The sequence below is a fragment of the Diospyros lotus genome, chromosome 13, assembly GCF_014633365.1.
Source record: "Diospyros lotus cultivar Yz01 chromosome 13, ASM1463336v1, whole genome shotgun sequence".
Classification (NCBI taxonomy): Eukaryota; Viridiplantae; Streptophyta; class Magnoliopsida; order Ericales; family Ebenaceae; genus Diospyros; species Diospyros lotus.
Window position 1 is genome coordinate 94,739 of NC_068350.1, and position 16,483 is coordinate 111,221.

The 16,483-nt window shown below is 41.7% G+C and overlaps 1 protein-coding gene across 3 annotated transcripts in view; it reads left to right on the forward strand.

Annotated features, from left to right (window-relative positions):
• The window catches only part of LOC127788949 (monothiol glutaredoxin-S7, chloroplastic), a 35,834-nt gene continuing 19,351 nt past the window's right edge, over positions 1-16,483 (forward strand). For 2 of the 3 annotated variants that reach the window (XM_052317669.1, XM_052317668.1), the window contains exon 1: positions 115-489. In XM_052317669.1, coding sequence (XP_052173629.1) covers positions 279-489 — 211 coding nt within the window. In that variant the 5' untranslated portion in view covers positions 115-278. The other variant, XM_052317667.1, reaches the window with a different exon arrangement.

Genomic DNA, 16,483 nt, shown 5'->3' on the forward strand with positions numbered 1-16,483 from the left:
TAATTATATTAGCCTTATTCCTAAAATTCAACCACTGGGATTTTAAAAGATTAGATCATCGATAAGTAATCTAACAGTTGCCCCCGTCCGATGCTTCTCTGGTTACTGGTTAGCCAAAAATTCTTCCCATCCTTTTCATTATCTTGCCCTAGTTCTTAACACTAGTGGTTTCCATGAATTCTATCTGTTTGTGGAATCTCTCTCTCTCTCTCTCTCTCTAATTGACTCGTGGCTTTTCTGTGTATTGCCACATAAAATCAGCAGTAGGCGAGACAAGGATGAAGATGTATTCTCTGGCCTCTCAGTCTGCACCATCCTCAATAAGTACCCCATTTCTCATTGTTAAGGCGGGTAGAATTGCGGTCGCCCCTTCCTTACTGCAATGTACCAGAGCCTCTCTCCCTGCGCCTTGTGCCTTTACTGTTGCCTACAAAGATATTATTGACAGAGTTGGGTCCAGAAGAATTGGCCCTGTCCGATGCTTCTCTGGTACGCCAAAGATTCTTCTCATCTTTTTCATTACCTTGGCTTAGTTCTTAACATTATTGGTTTCCATGAATTCTATTCTTTATGTTGAGTTAATGAAATTGCAGTTTCTGATAATGTTTTTAGGTTGAATCTTTCAGAATGGGGTTTTGAATTTTTTTCGTCAATGAAGCTTGATGGTCTTCTATGTATAGTTGATATTTTTGTAGGAGAACGAGGATTACCACTCTTTATTGAGAAATTCATCATTTGACAAAATGATTCACTTCCCACAAGAGGATCCTCCCATCTAACTTTTACATTTTCTTATGTAAGACGCACTTGTATCAGGGTATCAAGAAAGCATTATTATTCTATGATTTCCTCTCGTTGTAGATCTATAACATAATCTTATTAGTTTGTCATTTTCTCTTTAATAAAGGTTTTTGTAACTTCAGCAATGATAACCTTATCATCTGATGTAGGACAGATCTGGTATTATGAGAATACCTACGGAGGCTTATTTAAGGTTAAAAGGCTAGGAAAATTGTTGAGAAGGCTGGGGTTTAGGTATGATGTGCTTAATTATCTTTTCATTTGGACAGCCAAAATCAACTTTAAGGTCACCTGCTTCCCTAGACTAATTCACCTGTTTCAACAATCCACCTTCACTTCGACAGTTGGCTTCAACTGTTCAATTCCTCATACAATCAATCTGGATAGCCACCCATACAAAATAGAGAGGAGAGTACTTTTTGGTTCATATATTTGCTCCACGTCAAGAATAATTTTCCATTTGTTTCACTCCAAACAAGCCACATAAAGCGAAGAACATTTGCCCAAGCTTTGCATTTTCACTTCCCATTGAGTTCCCCGCTATTTAATTAGTGCCTCTGGCGCTTGATCCATGAAGAATTGAAAATGAAAAAGAAAAGAAAAAGATAACTTGGGAATCCATTTTTGGAAGGCCAACAGATCCAGTAAATGGTTAAGAGTCCAAAATCTCTAACTACTACTGAGTGAATAAGACAAGAAACCTGCCCTTCGCCACCCCTTGCTATCCAACAACAATTGGCATGGCATTACATCTTCTAATCTAGGTATTGATTGCCAAGATCTTGTTACAGTCTGCACTCCTAACAAGAAAGAACATGTGTGAAGGAGCTCAATGAAACAAAATCTAAAGCCATGTTTGAAACCTTGCTTTATCTCCCTTTAAAGATGAGGAAAGGACTTAACCTTGAACAAAAAACATGGGCATCACCTAGAGCTCAAAATTTCATGCTAAAACCTTATGATTGGCTTTCAAATGAGTGTTCTAATTTAAAAGCTTCTATGTTGGAACGCCAAATTTGACACTACAAATAAATTGTGTCTTTGAGGGGGAAAAAAGATGTAGAATAATTGGAAAAGAAAAGGATAAAATTGTCATGAGAAGAACCTAGCCTAACGAAATTTTTATTTCTTTAGGGTTGTAACTGTTGTTATTTCTTTACTGTTGTAATTTGTTAGTTACCTTTACTGTCATTTTCTGTTAGGAGTTAGTTTAACCTATAGGGCCACCTGTAGGGGCTGGAATAGGACAAAAAGATCGGTTACAACAGAAAGAGGAATAGGATCTGCTGTAGCAGGCCTACCCTCCCACCAACTTGTATATTATCTCAAAGGCTCTCTTGGGAGAATTATCGTGGAATAGAATTTTGATTTCTTCCTACTCTCAACTCTCTCTCTCTCTCGCTCTCTCTTATTCTCTTCCTCTTTTTCTCTGCTCTTGTTGTTAAAAGTTGTCTAGAGTATAGCAAAATAGATCAGTGAAAGCAGTGTATTTTGAGGCCAATGAAGAATTAAATAGAAGTTTATATCCCAATTTGTAATTAGTGATAGTTGGGGGGGGGGGTTTAAACTGTAAATATTTAATAGTCTTCATTGGGATATCCGCCCACTATTGTAAATAGAGGGCATAGGGTTCGTGTGCAAGAGAATTCATTTCTCATTCTCTATGTTCGAATGCAGTGTGTGAGAGGAAAAACTTGTGTCCAAGAAAGTTCTTTGTAATCTCCAAGAAGATTGTATTTGAGTGGGATAGAGAGGGAAGAGAGTGATCAATCATGCTGTTGTACCAAACAGTTTCTGAATAAGATAAAAGCTACTCTCGGGGTGATTTCAAGGCTGGATGTAGGGTTGCTTTCAAGCAATCCGAATCAGGATAAATTGTTGTCTCTTGTTTGTGGCTTGATCTTTTTTGTTTTTCTTTCATTTAAATTCTATTCATGTTTTCTGTTTATTATTTTTGTTGTATTGGATTGATTTCGGGTGGGGAGTTGAGAGAATTGGCACTTGTAAACATTGTTTGAGTTGTCAAACGAGCTCCTAATCATAACACTTGCATTCTCCTAATTCACATTGGAGTTAGGAGGGCAACTCTATCATGACCAGATTGTGACAAGTTTGGTATTAGAGCCACCATCCTCGGCCGTGTACTGGGATAAAGGCGATGGTTGAGGGAACTCGCATGAAGGCCTTAGAGTCGCAGCTGCATCAGTTTAGCTCGACTATGGCCGATACACAAAATTGGATTGAGCAACTGGAGTTATGAGCCACACAGAGTCATGAAGTGATTGTGGCGATGGATCGTCTAAACAAAGCTGAGAAATAATATATTTCTCTATTTCTTCACTTTACACTCTAATTCCCCTTTTCTCTTTATAGAGAAAGAGAATAATACAAAAGGATAATAACAAAAAGGAAAGAAAAATATACACAGAATATACATAGCTCCTAAAATGTATAAAGAATATTCTATATTCAAAAATACTTCTATTTCTACACTCCCCCTCAAGCTGGCTTGAAGATATTTTCCATGGCAAGCTTGCTCACAAGTTTCTCAAACTGAGTTTTGTGTAATCATTTTGTAAGAATATCAGCCACTTGGTCAACTGTTGGAATGTAGAGCATACAAATTACTCCATTATCAATTTTTTCCTTAATAAAGTGTTTATCCACCTCTACATGCTTCGTCCTGTCATGGAGAATAGGATTATGAGCAATAGAGATTGTAGCTTTATTATCGCAATAAACTTTTGCTAGTAGTGAAGTGGAGACCCTCAAGTCTGATAGAAGCCTCTTTATCCACATGACCTCACAAATGCCATGGGCAACTGCATGAAATTCGGCTTTAGCACTGCTTTTGGCTACCACATTTTGTTTCTTACTCCTCCAAGTAACAAGATTACTTCTCACAAAGGTGCAGTACCCTGATGTAGATATTCTGTCAGTTATACTGCCTGCTCAGTCTGCATCTGTATAAGCCTCTATATGAAGATGTCCACATTTTCTAAAAATTAAACCTTTTCCAAGGGTTCCCTTTAGGTACCGCATAATTCTATAGGTAACTTCAAAATGTTGTGAACCAGGTGAGTGCATAAATTGACTTACAACACTTACAACAAAGGCTATGTCTGGTCGAGTATGGGATAAATAGATAAGTCTACCCACAAGTCTTTGATATTTCTCCATTTTTACCACGTTCTTGGCCTCGGCAGGTTGAAGTTTTAAGTTGGGTTCAATGGGAGTTTCAGCAACCTTACACCCAAGCATTCCTGTTTCATTGAGTAAATCCAGAATATACTTACGTTGGTTGACAAAGATCCCCTCTTTAGATCTTGCAAATTCCATCCCAAGAAAGTACTTTAGAGGACCCAAGTCCTTGATCTCGAACTCATGAGCTAATCTCCTGTTAAGCTCTTTAATCTCTCCCTTGTCATCACCAGTCATTATTATATCATCCACATACACAATTAAGATTGCTTTCTTACCGTCACTAGCATGCTTGAAGAACAGTGTGTGATCTGCTTGGCTCTGAATGTAACCATAGCTTTTCACCGCCTTTCCAAATCTTTCAAACCATGCTCTCGGAGATTGTTTTAGACCATATAAGGATTTTTTTAAGCGACATACCTTGTTTGTACCGAGACTCTTCTCAAATCCTGGTGGAAGATCCATAAACACTTTTTCTTCTAAATCACCATTTAGGAAGGCATTCTTTACATCAAATTGGTGGAGTGGCCAATCAAAATTCACTGCAAGGGAGAGAAGAACTCGAATGGAGTTTATTTTAGCTACTAGAGCAAATGTTTCTTGATAGTCGATGCCGTATGTTTGGGTGAATCCCTTAGCAACCAGTCTTGCTTTGTATCTTTCAATGCTCCCATCTGCCTTACATTTTATAGTAAATACCCACTTACAACCTACCGTTGTTTTGCCTTCTGGTTTGTTCACAATCTCTCAAGTTCCATTCTTTCTAAGAGCACTCATTTCCTCCTGGACTGCTAACTTCCAATCTGGGTCACTAAGGGCATCCTGAATTGTTCTTGGGACATGCAGGTTGGAAATATTTGAAAGAAAGGCCTTATGATAATTAGACAATTTTTGGTATGACAGGTACTTAGCAATTGGGTGTTTGGTACAAGATCTCACTCATTTCCTAGTAGCAATAGGAACATCAAGATCGGACAAGTCAAATGAAGAATAATCTGAAGGAGTGAGTTTAGAATTACCATGAGAAGAAGAAGTACTATCGGAAGGCCCATCATTCGAAGACGTCGATTGTTCAGTAGTTAGAGAAATATTTGGATTAATAGTATTCTTTAGGGTTTGCCTTCTCATATAAAACTGAAGCTCTGATTTTGGAATATTTTGATCCGTTTGTGGTAATTCTCCCCCTGGTTCCAATCCCATCACGCTAGGCACCTGTGAACTAGACACACCCTGTTCCACAATGTTTGGGACATTTATATCCTTGAGTTATTTATCAGAGTGGAGAGGAATACCAATCATGGTAGGACGAGGATCATAGAGTTTTAAGGAATTATCCTCCTCAACACTAGAATGCAAAAAATTATCTTCTTTCTCAATATGCTCCCCCTGAAGATGATTTTTGGGAAAGTAAGGTTAAGTTTCAAGGAAAGACACATCCATACTAATATAAGTTTTTTTGGTGATAGGATTAAAACATTTGTACCCTTTTTTATTTGATGCATAACCCAGAAAGACACATTTTTCAGCTGTGGGATCCAATTTGGAACGAAATATTTGAGGAATATAAACAAAGCAAGTGCATCCAAAAACTTTTAAGGGTAACTCAGAATATATACGGCATAGAGGGAAGAGTTGTTTTAAAGAGTGTAAGGGAGTTTGAAACTGTAGAAAATGAGTGGGCATACGATTGATGAGATAAGAAATAGTTAAAATTGCATCACCCCAGAGGTATTTAGGGACATTCATAGAAAACATGATGGCCCTGACAACCTCTAGTAGGTGTCGATTTTTTCATTCAGCAATACCATTTTGTTGGGGAGTTTCACGGCAAGTGGATTGATGTAAAATTTATTTTTCCTTTAAAAAGCCCCCCAAGATTCATTAAAATATTTAGTGCCATTATCAGATCGAAGAATACAGATTTTTGTGTTAAATTGAGCTTGTGTTAAATTGAGCTTCAATCAGATGGAAAATTTTTTTGTAAGTTTTAGGCACATCTGATTTCTTTGCAAGTAAGTAAACCCAACAAACTCGAGTATGATTATCAATAAAGGTAACAAACCACTTTTTGCCAGACAAAGTGGAGACCTTAGAAGGCCCCCAAACATCACTATGTATCAAATAGAATGGTTTTGAAGGACAATAGGGTTTTGGAAGAAATTTAACACGATGATATTTGGATAAATGACAACTCTCGCATTGAAACATAGAAGGATCCACTCCTTTAAACAACGTAGGAAATAAATATTTAAAGTAAGGAACACTAGGATGGCCTAGCCTAAGATGCCATTGCATTATTTGATTAGAAACAGAAGTAGAACTAATACCACTCAACCCGTGAGCTTTTTTATTATGCAAGACATCCCCATCCAAATAGTAGAGCCCGTTTATTTCTCTAGCACTGCCAATCGTCTCCCCCGAGTTCTGGGCCTGAAAAATGCAATAGGAATCAAAGAAGATAACACAACAATTAGAGTCTTTGGAGAGTTTACTAACAGATAGAAGATTGCAGGCAAGTTTAAGAACATGGAGTACTGATTGAAGATCAATATTTTCAGAGAGTTTAATGAGACCTTTACTTGCAATAGGTGACAGACTACCATCGGCTATTCTTATTTTTTCACTACCAGAACAAGAAATATACGAGTTGAATAGATGCGATAAACCAGTCATATGATCAGATGCTCCTGAATCAATGATCCATGGAACAGATTGAAAAGAGCTAGAGAGGGCAAAGGAATTTCTACCTGAATAGGCCAATGAACAATTGGATGTATCAGGGGACAGATTAGGCTTTAGTAGTCGCAGAAGATGATTAAGTTGCTCTTTGGTGAATGGTCCTGCATCAGCTTCATGGGAGTTTCGGGGAACTCGAAACTGATCTTGAGAATGCTGGGTCGGAGTGACCGAAGATGCAGATTTAGTCATGGTGGTTGAAAAAAGTTCAGGGCAGCAGAAGAAAGGTGGAGCAGTAGCCGGATCTGCACACAGTGACCGGATCTAGACCCGCTAGCAGTGACCCACGGATCTGGGTACCCAAGTGCCCAATCTTAACAATAGAAACCAGATCGAACAGCACAAACAAACAGCAACAGAGGGCCAACAAGAACAGAGGGCCAACACGAACAACACAAACGAAGCAGTACGAAGGATAGGGGTGGCTCTGGTGTGCGATGCAGAGTCGACCTTCACGACAGCAACAGGTGCGAACGTCTGATGCGTGATGTAGAAGCTGCACGAACGACGGAGAGGGGCGGCTCTGGTGTGCGATGCAACGCCGACCTTCGCAACCAAGGACAACGACAAGTGCGACCGATGGACGCCGACCTTTGCGAGAGGCTAGGAGGTCACGACTGTTCCAGAGGTGGGAACCCACTAGAGGACATCGACGACTGTAGATGCGGCAGCGGTCGGGATGGCCGGATCTCAGAGGCGACGACCGATGTAAGGGCGGTGACAGCAGCTAGGAGATGCAGTAGTGACAAGTGGTTGGTGAAGGATGGCGACACTTCTTGGGTATAGCAGAGGAATAGAAGAAATTAGGGTTTCATAGTTGAACGGCTATGATTTAATCCTAGTTTTTGCTCTGATACCATCTAAACAAAGTTGAGAAATAATATATTTCTCTATTTCTTCACTTTACACTCTAATTCCCCTTTTCTCTTTATAGAGAAAGAGAATAATACAAAAGGAAAATAACAAAAAAAGAAGAAGAATATACACAGAATATACATAGCTCCTAACATGTATAAAGAATATTCTATATTAAAAAATACTTCTATTTCTACAGATCGTAAGGTAGAGAGTTCCATGGAGGGACTGGAGCGAAGATTTGAAGGCTCCATAACGAGGGTGAGAGAAGATTTGGCAGCCCAAATGCAGCAGTCTATGGTGATGTTTGGTTGCTAGAACATGGTAAGTTTATCTCCCCAATTTCTTCCTAGAGAGAGAACATAGCCAATTCTACAAGGGATTATGAGGGATAGGGGACAGGGTATCTCGGAGATTGAGGTTGACCCAGAGGAGGAGTTGGAAGGATTACTGGATTGGGGAAGGGATGGTCTAGTTAATCCCTACCACTCGAGGATTCCCATGCCTCGGGTGGAAATTCCCACATTCGAGGGAGTGAATCCTCGCTGGTGGTTGAGAAAATGTGAAAGAATGTTTGAGTGATATAACATTCCCAAAGGGCAGAGGGTGTCTTTGGCGTCAGCCTACTTCAATGAGTGGTTGATGCTTGGTATCAAGGGTGTTTAAGGCAGAGGAGGAATTGTACTTGGGGGGAATTCTCAGAGAAATTGTGTGAAAGATTTGGAGAGAAGAGCATGGTGGATATCATAGAAAGTTCAATAAACTCAAACAAACCGGGAGTGTAGAGTCCTATTAGATGCGTTTTGAGGAGCTACGATCTCTCATGATCCAACATAATCCCCATTTATCAGAAACCTATTTCGTGTCTAGCTATTTAAGTGGACTCAATGAGGAGCTTAGACCAATGGTTAAGGTGTTGAGGCCTCAAACTGTAGAAGAGAGTGCTCGTCTACAAGAACTGGTGGTAGAGGCTCTATTAAAAAAACAAAGATAGCAAACAAGGGGAATGGTTGTTAGAGCCTCTAACTTGGGGGGAAAAGGATATGGTAGAGAGAACTAGTGAAGGTGAACAGTGGGAGTAGGAGTGGAGTGGGCTCAAGTTCAGTACCATTTGGGGATCAATTGAGGGAACAAAGGAGTTTAGCGGGCCTATGCTTCCATTGCGGGGACAAATACCACCTCGTTCATCAGTGCAAAAGATAGATTTTGCTACTAGAAGGGAATGAAGAGAAGGAATTAGGGAAGACAGAGGAAGTGGATCGTGAGGATATAGAAGAGGAAGATAGTAGGGAGATATCCATCCACGCTTTGAAGGGAGTAGCTAACAACAAAATCATTAAGGTGGGGGGACAAGTCAAGGGAGGCAACCTCACGATTCTAATCGACAGTGAGAGTACCCACAACTTTCTTGATGAAAGCACGACTAGACGGTTGAAGTGTCCACTCGTAGGGACACCTCCCTTGAGTGTGACAATGGCCAAAGGGTGTTGAGCAGGTCATCCTGCAATGGCTTTTGTTGGGAAATTCAAGGGGAGAAGTTTGAGGCAGACTTGAGGTTGCTGCAGCTGCAGTTGGGGGGTTGTGATGTGGTTCTTGGGGTGGATTGGATGAAGGGGGTAAGCCCCGTCGACTTTGATTTTAACTGAATGGAGGTATCCTTTGAGAAGGAAGGGAGGAGTATTTACAACAGATGAGAGAAGTATTACGACAATAGAAACAGGAGTTGGCGTCAGCGCATGTCACGATCGTGGGTGACAATAGGATTACACTTTCAATCCAGGTGGTATTGGAGAGATGTAATCGGTGTGAATAGAGAAATGAGAGAGAGAGCCATAGAGAGTAAGAGTTTTGGAAGAGAGAGAGCTAGAAGATAGATAGAAATCAGAATGCAAAATTCATAGTCAATAATCTTCTCAAGACAGCCTCTGGGCTGATATAGCTGGGTGGTCGCTTTCACAGGCGATCCTCCCTTCCTAACGATTGTAACCATAAGTTTTGTCCTATTCTAGCTCCCTTCCACGTGGGGAATCTTTAGCTAACAAACTGGTGCTAGAAATTACAATAAAACCCGAAAAGGTAAACAGTAAAACAGAAGAATTACAGTGCAAGGAAAATTAAAAATGCTGCTGCTTAGGGACGGTTGTGACAATCCCCCCCCCCCCCCCCCCCCTCGATTGATTTCTTGTCCTCAAGAAATACTAAGGAGACTGGCCGTTTGGGGAAATTGCTTTAGGAGATCTGGGAGGTACTCCCTGGTGCTGCCATGCCACTTGACCAACACTTGAATGAGTGGAGCCCCTTGCTTGTACACCACTCTCCTCTCGAGTATAGCTTCTGGTTCCACCACCCCGCTAGCTTCTTTAGGGAATGTAGGGATGGCCCTGCCCACTGGTTAGGTTCCCACGGATTCCTTGAGGAGAGAGACATGAAATACTGGATGAATTTGGGTCCCCTCCGATAACTTCAGACGGTATGCCACTTGGCCTACCTTGGCTTCTATGGCAAAAGGACCAAAATATTTAGGGCTAAACTTAGTCACTTTTCCCTTAGTGATGGACTTGAGATGGGGATACCACAGCCTCAAATACACATTATCTCCCACTGCAAACTCCCTTTCACTTCTCTTTCGATCGGCTATTTGCTTCATCCTGTTCCTAGCTAATGCCAGCTCTTGCTTAAGCTGTTGAGTGACCTGTCTTCGTTGCTGAAGGTATTCTTCCACCGTTGCTACATTGGATCCCTTATCTACCGCCGGTAAGGTTGGCGGTTGGTATCCGAATAAGACTTCAAATGGTGACATTTTAATAGAGGAATGATGGTTGGTGTTATACCACCATTGGGTTAGGGACAACCACCGATGCCACTCCTTGGGTTGTAAGAGGCAAACACACCTCAAGTAGGTTTCCAAACTTTGATTTACCCTCTCCGTTTGCCCGTCTGATTGAGGGTGGTAAACTGTGGACATGCTTCACTTGGTCCCCAATGCCTTCATGAGTTCCTGCCACATTAGACTTGTGAAAATCCAATCCCGATTTGAGATAATGTACTTGAGAGTCCCATGCAGCTTCACCACTTGATCAAGGAAGGCCCTGGCTACATCTTGAGCGGTATAAGGATGAGTTAGCCCTATGAAGTGAGCAAATTTGGTCAACTGGTCTACTACTACTAGTATACTGTCCCTTCCTTCCGATTTCGATAAGCCTTCCACAAAATCCATTGATACGCTAGTCCAGGCTTGGTTAGGGATGGGTAATGGTTGCAGCAGCCCAGGGTAGGCTATGTTCTCGGACTTGCATCTCTTGCAGGTATCACAAGACATCACTTATCTTCGAATTTTAGCTTTCATCCTTGGCCAATGGAATACCCTCCTAACCTGTACATAAGTGTTCTGCATGCCGGAATGTCCTCCTAACGATGATTCATGCAAGGATTGCATGATCTTTTTCTTGAGCCCGATATTATTCCCAATTACCAATCTCCTGTGATGCCTCAACAATCCCTCACTCAAAGTATATTCTCCTTCTCCCTGTGTTCCCACCGTCAATCTTTCTATTATCCCCTTTATCTTTTCATCCCCCCCATAGCTATCAACCACCTCATTGTACCATTCCGGCACCACCTGGGATATGGCTGCGACACTTTCCTCTTGGTGACACCTTGACAGTGCTTCCGCAGCTGTATTTTCCTTTCCTTTCCTATATTGTATGGTATAATCCAGCCCAATTAGTTTAGACATTCCCTTCTTTTGCAGCTGGGTGTGAAGTTTCTGTTGTAACAGGAACTTTAGGCTTTCATGATCGATTTTAATGATGAATTTTCCCCCTTTTAGGTAATGCCCTCCATTTGTCCACTGCCATCAAAACAGCTATAAACTCATTTTCATATATACTGAGCCCCGAATGCTTAGGGCTTAAGGCCTGACTCAAAAAGGCTAGTGGTCTCCCTTCTTGAGCTAACACTGCTCCAATAGCCGTGCCACTTGCATTTGTCTCTAGGATGAAGTGTTTGCTGAAGTTCGATAACCCTAATGTAACACCCCGCTCTCCCAGAAGGGCGTTACGTAACGTAAGATTCCGGGGATATAATTTTTTTTTCCAAATAAACAACAGAAACCCAACACAAACACCGTTCCCCGAATATCCCGTTACACCTTCTTAGTATATCAATTATGAACTATCAATAAACTAAGACATGTTCATCAACTCAAATGCGGAAGCTAGATCGAAACCTTAACAGGTCATAACCGAAACCACTTTATTAATAATATAAAGTCAAACCAACACTTACAAGACGTCCTCAAAATAAACAACATTATTGAAAGCGACATATTACAAGCTATCAACTAATCGCCATCACTCCTCGACAATTCCCTTTTCTTTCGCACCGCTGCCTTCACCTAGAACGTTTGAATATTCCAGGGACATAGTCCAAATTAGATGATGAATCATTTAAGTGAGAGTTCAAAATCACATTTTTCATGAATGAATGCAAGACATGAAATAAACCAATACACCCGGTAAGCCCTAGCCCAAGAGAATTCCCAGCGCTTAACCCTACCACGGGAAAAGAGCAATCTCTCTAAAAGCTATGCCACCATATCGACTCGACGACACGATGACGCGATGCGATTCTAGCTTAAATGGGGCTGCCAACGTATCTCACCAGATTATGTTCCCACCTTAAGCATCCAGGAACCACCATACAATCCCAACTCAAAAATTTCACATGGACCACCTAGTTGTCCTAGTGCAACTTCTCTGGCCAAACGGCTTGGCACGGAAACCAAGGCGGCTATCCTGACATGCTCACCAGTTTCAGATATCCCTATTATTCCATCACGCCCTTGGAGAATTACAGTTACACTATCCAGATAACATCCTAGGCTGACATCCCACATGAACAACACAGTATGGACCACCTAGTCGTCTTAGTGCAACTTCCCTGACCAAACGGTCTGGCACGGAAACCAAGACAGCTATCTTGACATGCACACCAGCATCAGATACCCCTATTATTTCGTCACGTCCTTGGAGAATTATGGCTACACTATCCAGACAACATCCGAGGCTGACATTCCATACGTACACACAAAACTCAAGACAATGCCACATTTCACAATTCAGTGCATCATATAAACAACATTTTATAAAATGCAATGCACAAGTTCAAAACATTTAGGGACGAACCTCCCTCATAAAATAAATCGTCACCGGTTTCCGTTTGCATGCAACAAAACCATTTTGCATGAAATCACACACATGTTCAAATAGAACAAGCACAATAAATCAAGTTTTGGGGGCGAACACTCACAACTTAAAACCAAGTTTTCAGGTAGAACACTCACCTCGACGTATTCGAATCGCCTCGATCCTTTGTACACAACCTCGATTTGCGTGTCAAAACAAATACTCGTACTTGTACTCAACCTCGAGCCACGACACTCCTAAAACACCATATTTAATTAAAGAAGTATCAAAATTCATTTTCCTCAATTTTTCCATAATTTCCTCTAATTTCTTCCCAATTTCGACTTCGATAATTCCAAAATAATTATTTCCTCAACTATTTTCCCAAATATTTCAACACGATAAATCTTCAAATAATTAAATAAAAATTCTGGAATCAAAATTACCAAAAAGCCCTTTCTCACGCACCCTCACGCGCTCGACGCGTGTGTGAGAGTGAAGGCTGGCGTGTAGCTGCACGCGCCACCGTCTTCTCCAAAAGTCCGGTCACCGGCGGTTGCTCCGATGGCCACAAAACCGGTACCCCCTTAAAGCCCTTGAAGAATCAATCCTGATGCCACCGGTTTCAGGCCGAAAGGCCACCAGAAAATGCCTCGAAAGGCGAGTTGTAGGTCAGGCAAGGCGGACCGCCACCCGATTTTTGGCCTTACTTAAACAGCCCTCAAATGCTCACCAAAATGCTTCAAAACACTCCCAAAATGATCCTTGATGCCTCGAGACCAAAAACCCTTTATCAAAAATCATCCAAAAACGCTGTCGATTTGTGCTTCAAAAACTCGAAATTCTCAGCCTCTATTTATACCCAAAAATCGGCCAAAATCCGGCCAATCACTGACCAATCCTTGCTCCCCAAGACTCCTACGGCCGTATACGACCTTCCCCAAGCCACCCTCGACCATCCCATCGCCGGAAACGGCGGCCACGTGCGGTGGCAGTGTGATGGCCGTTTTTCCTTTATTGCATTCACACCACAATTTTTCATAAATTGCATTTTGACCCCTTGACTTCTTCAAATGCCATTTTTGCCCTTTTCATGATACCCTTGATAAATCCAACTATACCTCTAAGGCCCACAAGTTTAGTACTTCCCATTTCGTTCTTGAAACTTTCGAAAAATTACCGTTTTGACCTCCCTCGGGCAAAATTAGAAAATTGCACTTAAGCCCAATTGATCGTTTTGACCTTAAATCCATTCGTTTTAACCCGAAATCACTTAAAGGTTATTCTACACATAAAATATTAGTCCTTGACATGCTCCGTTGACTTTTTGGATGATCCCTACATCGATTCGGTTTTCTCAGCTCAGTCGACAGCTGTACCGAAAACTAATCCCGATCCAATTTCTTTCATCACTAAAAATCATAATTCGAGTCACTCGTCGATACTATACCATTTTCCTTGGCTATCTAGGGTCCGGGGTACTCCCTCCTACTAATTCGGTCGTTCGAAGCTACATTAGTGTACCCTATAGCCTCATTTTTTTCAAAATTCCACTTGTGCCCTTCATTAAATATCGTTTATATCCTCAAATCATTCCCGGGTATTACACCTAAGGTCGGCACGTTACTCATAGCTTCTTTCAGCTTAACAAACACTTCCTCTACAGGTTGTCCCCATTAAAACCCTCCATTCCTTAGTAATTTCGTCAATGGCTTGCTGATGGCCCCGTATCCCTTCACAAATCACCGGTAGTACCCCGTTAAACCTAGAAATCCCCTCAGAGCCCTTATTGAATTGGGCCTTGGCCAGGCTACCATAGCCTCTAATTTTCTCGGGTCTGTGCTAACCCCTCCCTTGGATATGATATGACCTAAATATTCCACTTGCCCTTGACCAAAAGCACACTTAGACTTTTTAATAAAGAGCTGGTTAGATTTGAGGATATTAAAAGTAGCCTTTAGGTGAGATAGGTGTTGGTCGAAGGTGGGACTATAGATGAGGATATCATCAAAGAATACAAGTATGAACTTGCGAAGGTAAGGCTTGAATATATGGTTCATGAGGGATTGAAAGGTGGCCAGAGCATTGGTGAGTCCAAAAGGCATCACTAAGAATTCAAAATGCCTATGGTGGGTTCCAAAGGCTATTTTAGGGATGTCCTCCGGTTTCATCCGAATTTGGTGATAGCCTAAACGAAGGTCTAGCTTAGAAAAGAATTGGGCATTGTGTAATTCATCTAAAAGATCCTCAACAAGGGGTATGAGAAATTTATCTTTGACGGTTAAGGCGTTTAGTTGGCGGTAATCCACACAAAACCGCTATGTTCCATCCTTCTTTTTTACTAATAAAATCGGAGAAGCAAAAGGACTTTGGCTAGGACGGATTATGGACTGTAGAAGCATATCCTTAACCATTCTTTCAATTTCATTCTTTTGGGCAGGAGGGTAACGATAAGACCGGATATTAACGGGTTCTGTGTTAGATTTTAGGTTGATTGTGTGGTCTTGAACTTGGGTAGGGGGAAGGGCTGAAGGTTCCAAGAACAAATCCTCATATTCTAACAACAATGTATTAAGAAGGTCTGAGTACGATACCTGGTCAGCCTGATCGTGAGGGGAGTTAACTGTCAGTAACATCTCTCCATGCTCCTCCTTTCCTCCTTTGACCACTATGGACAATAAGTGTGCTAGCTGGTTCCATCTCCCTGTGAACATTCTCTGCATCCTTCTCCCACTGATCATTTTACAACTACCTGTTTCCTTTCCTCTTGTCAGAGTCATCCTTCTTCCCTCTTTTTCGAAAGAGACCTTCATCTTGTTAAAATCAAAGCTTATGGGGCTCACCCCATTCATCCAATCCACCCCTAGGACAACATCACAGCCTCCGAATTGTAGGAGTCTTAGGTCTGCCTCAAACATTTCCCCTTGCATTTCCCAGCCGAAACCATTACAAGCTGACTTGCTCAACACCCTATCCCCATTTGCCACTGTCACACTCAAGGGTGGTGTCCCAGTGAGTTGACATTCGAGTCTCTTGGCTGTGCTTTCATCAAGCAAGCTATGGGTACTCCCACTGTCGAAAAGAATCATCAAGTTACACCCATTTGATCAGCCTTCCACCTTCATAATCTTATTATTAGCTACCCCATTCAGAGCATGAATGGAAATTTCCCCATTATCCTTCTTGTTGTCATCCTCGGGGTTTAATTCCCCAGTCCCCCCTTGATCCTCTTCCTCATCCCCCTCTAATAGGAGGATTTGTCTTTTACACTAATGTCCCGGGTGGTATTTGTCTCCACAACGAAAATAGAGGCCTGCCAACCTCCTTTGTTCTCTTAGTTGTTCCCCATATGGAGCTGAGTTAGATCCCCCCACGTGTTTTTCCTTCATTACTTCCCGATTGTAGTTCTTTCCTCTAGCATTAGAGGTGCCCAGAACCATTCCTTGTTGCTGCTGCCTCTGTTTCTTCATCATCGCCTCCCCCAAGGTTTCTTGCAAACGGGCACTCTCCGAGGCCTGTTCCACTGTTCTCGGCCTCATCATTTTCACCATTGGCCGCAACTCTTCACTAAGGCCACTTATGAAGCTTGACACAAAATAAGCTTTCGAGATGTGGGGGTTGTGGCGAATCATGAATGACCTTAACTCCTCAAACCTTTGCAAATAGGATTCAACACTTCCTACTTGCTTGAGTTTGTTGAATTC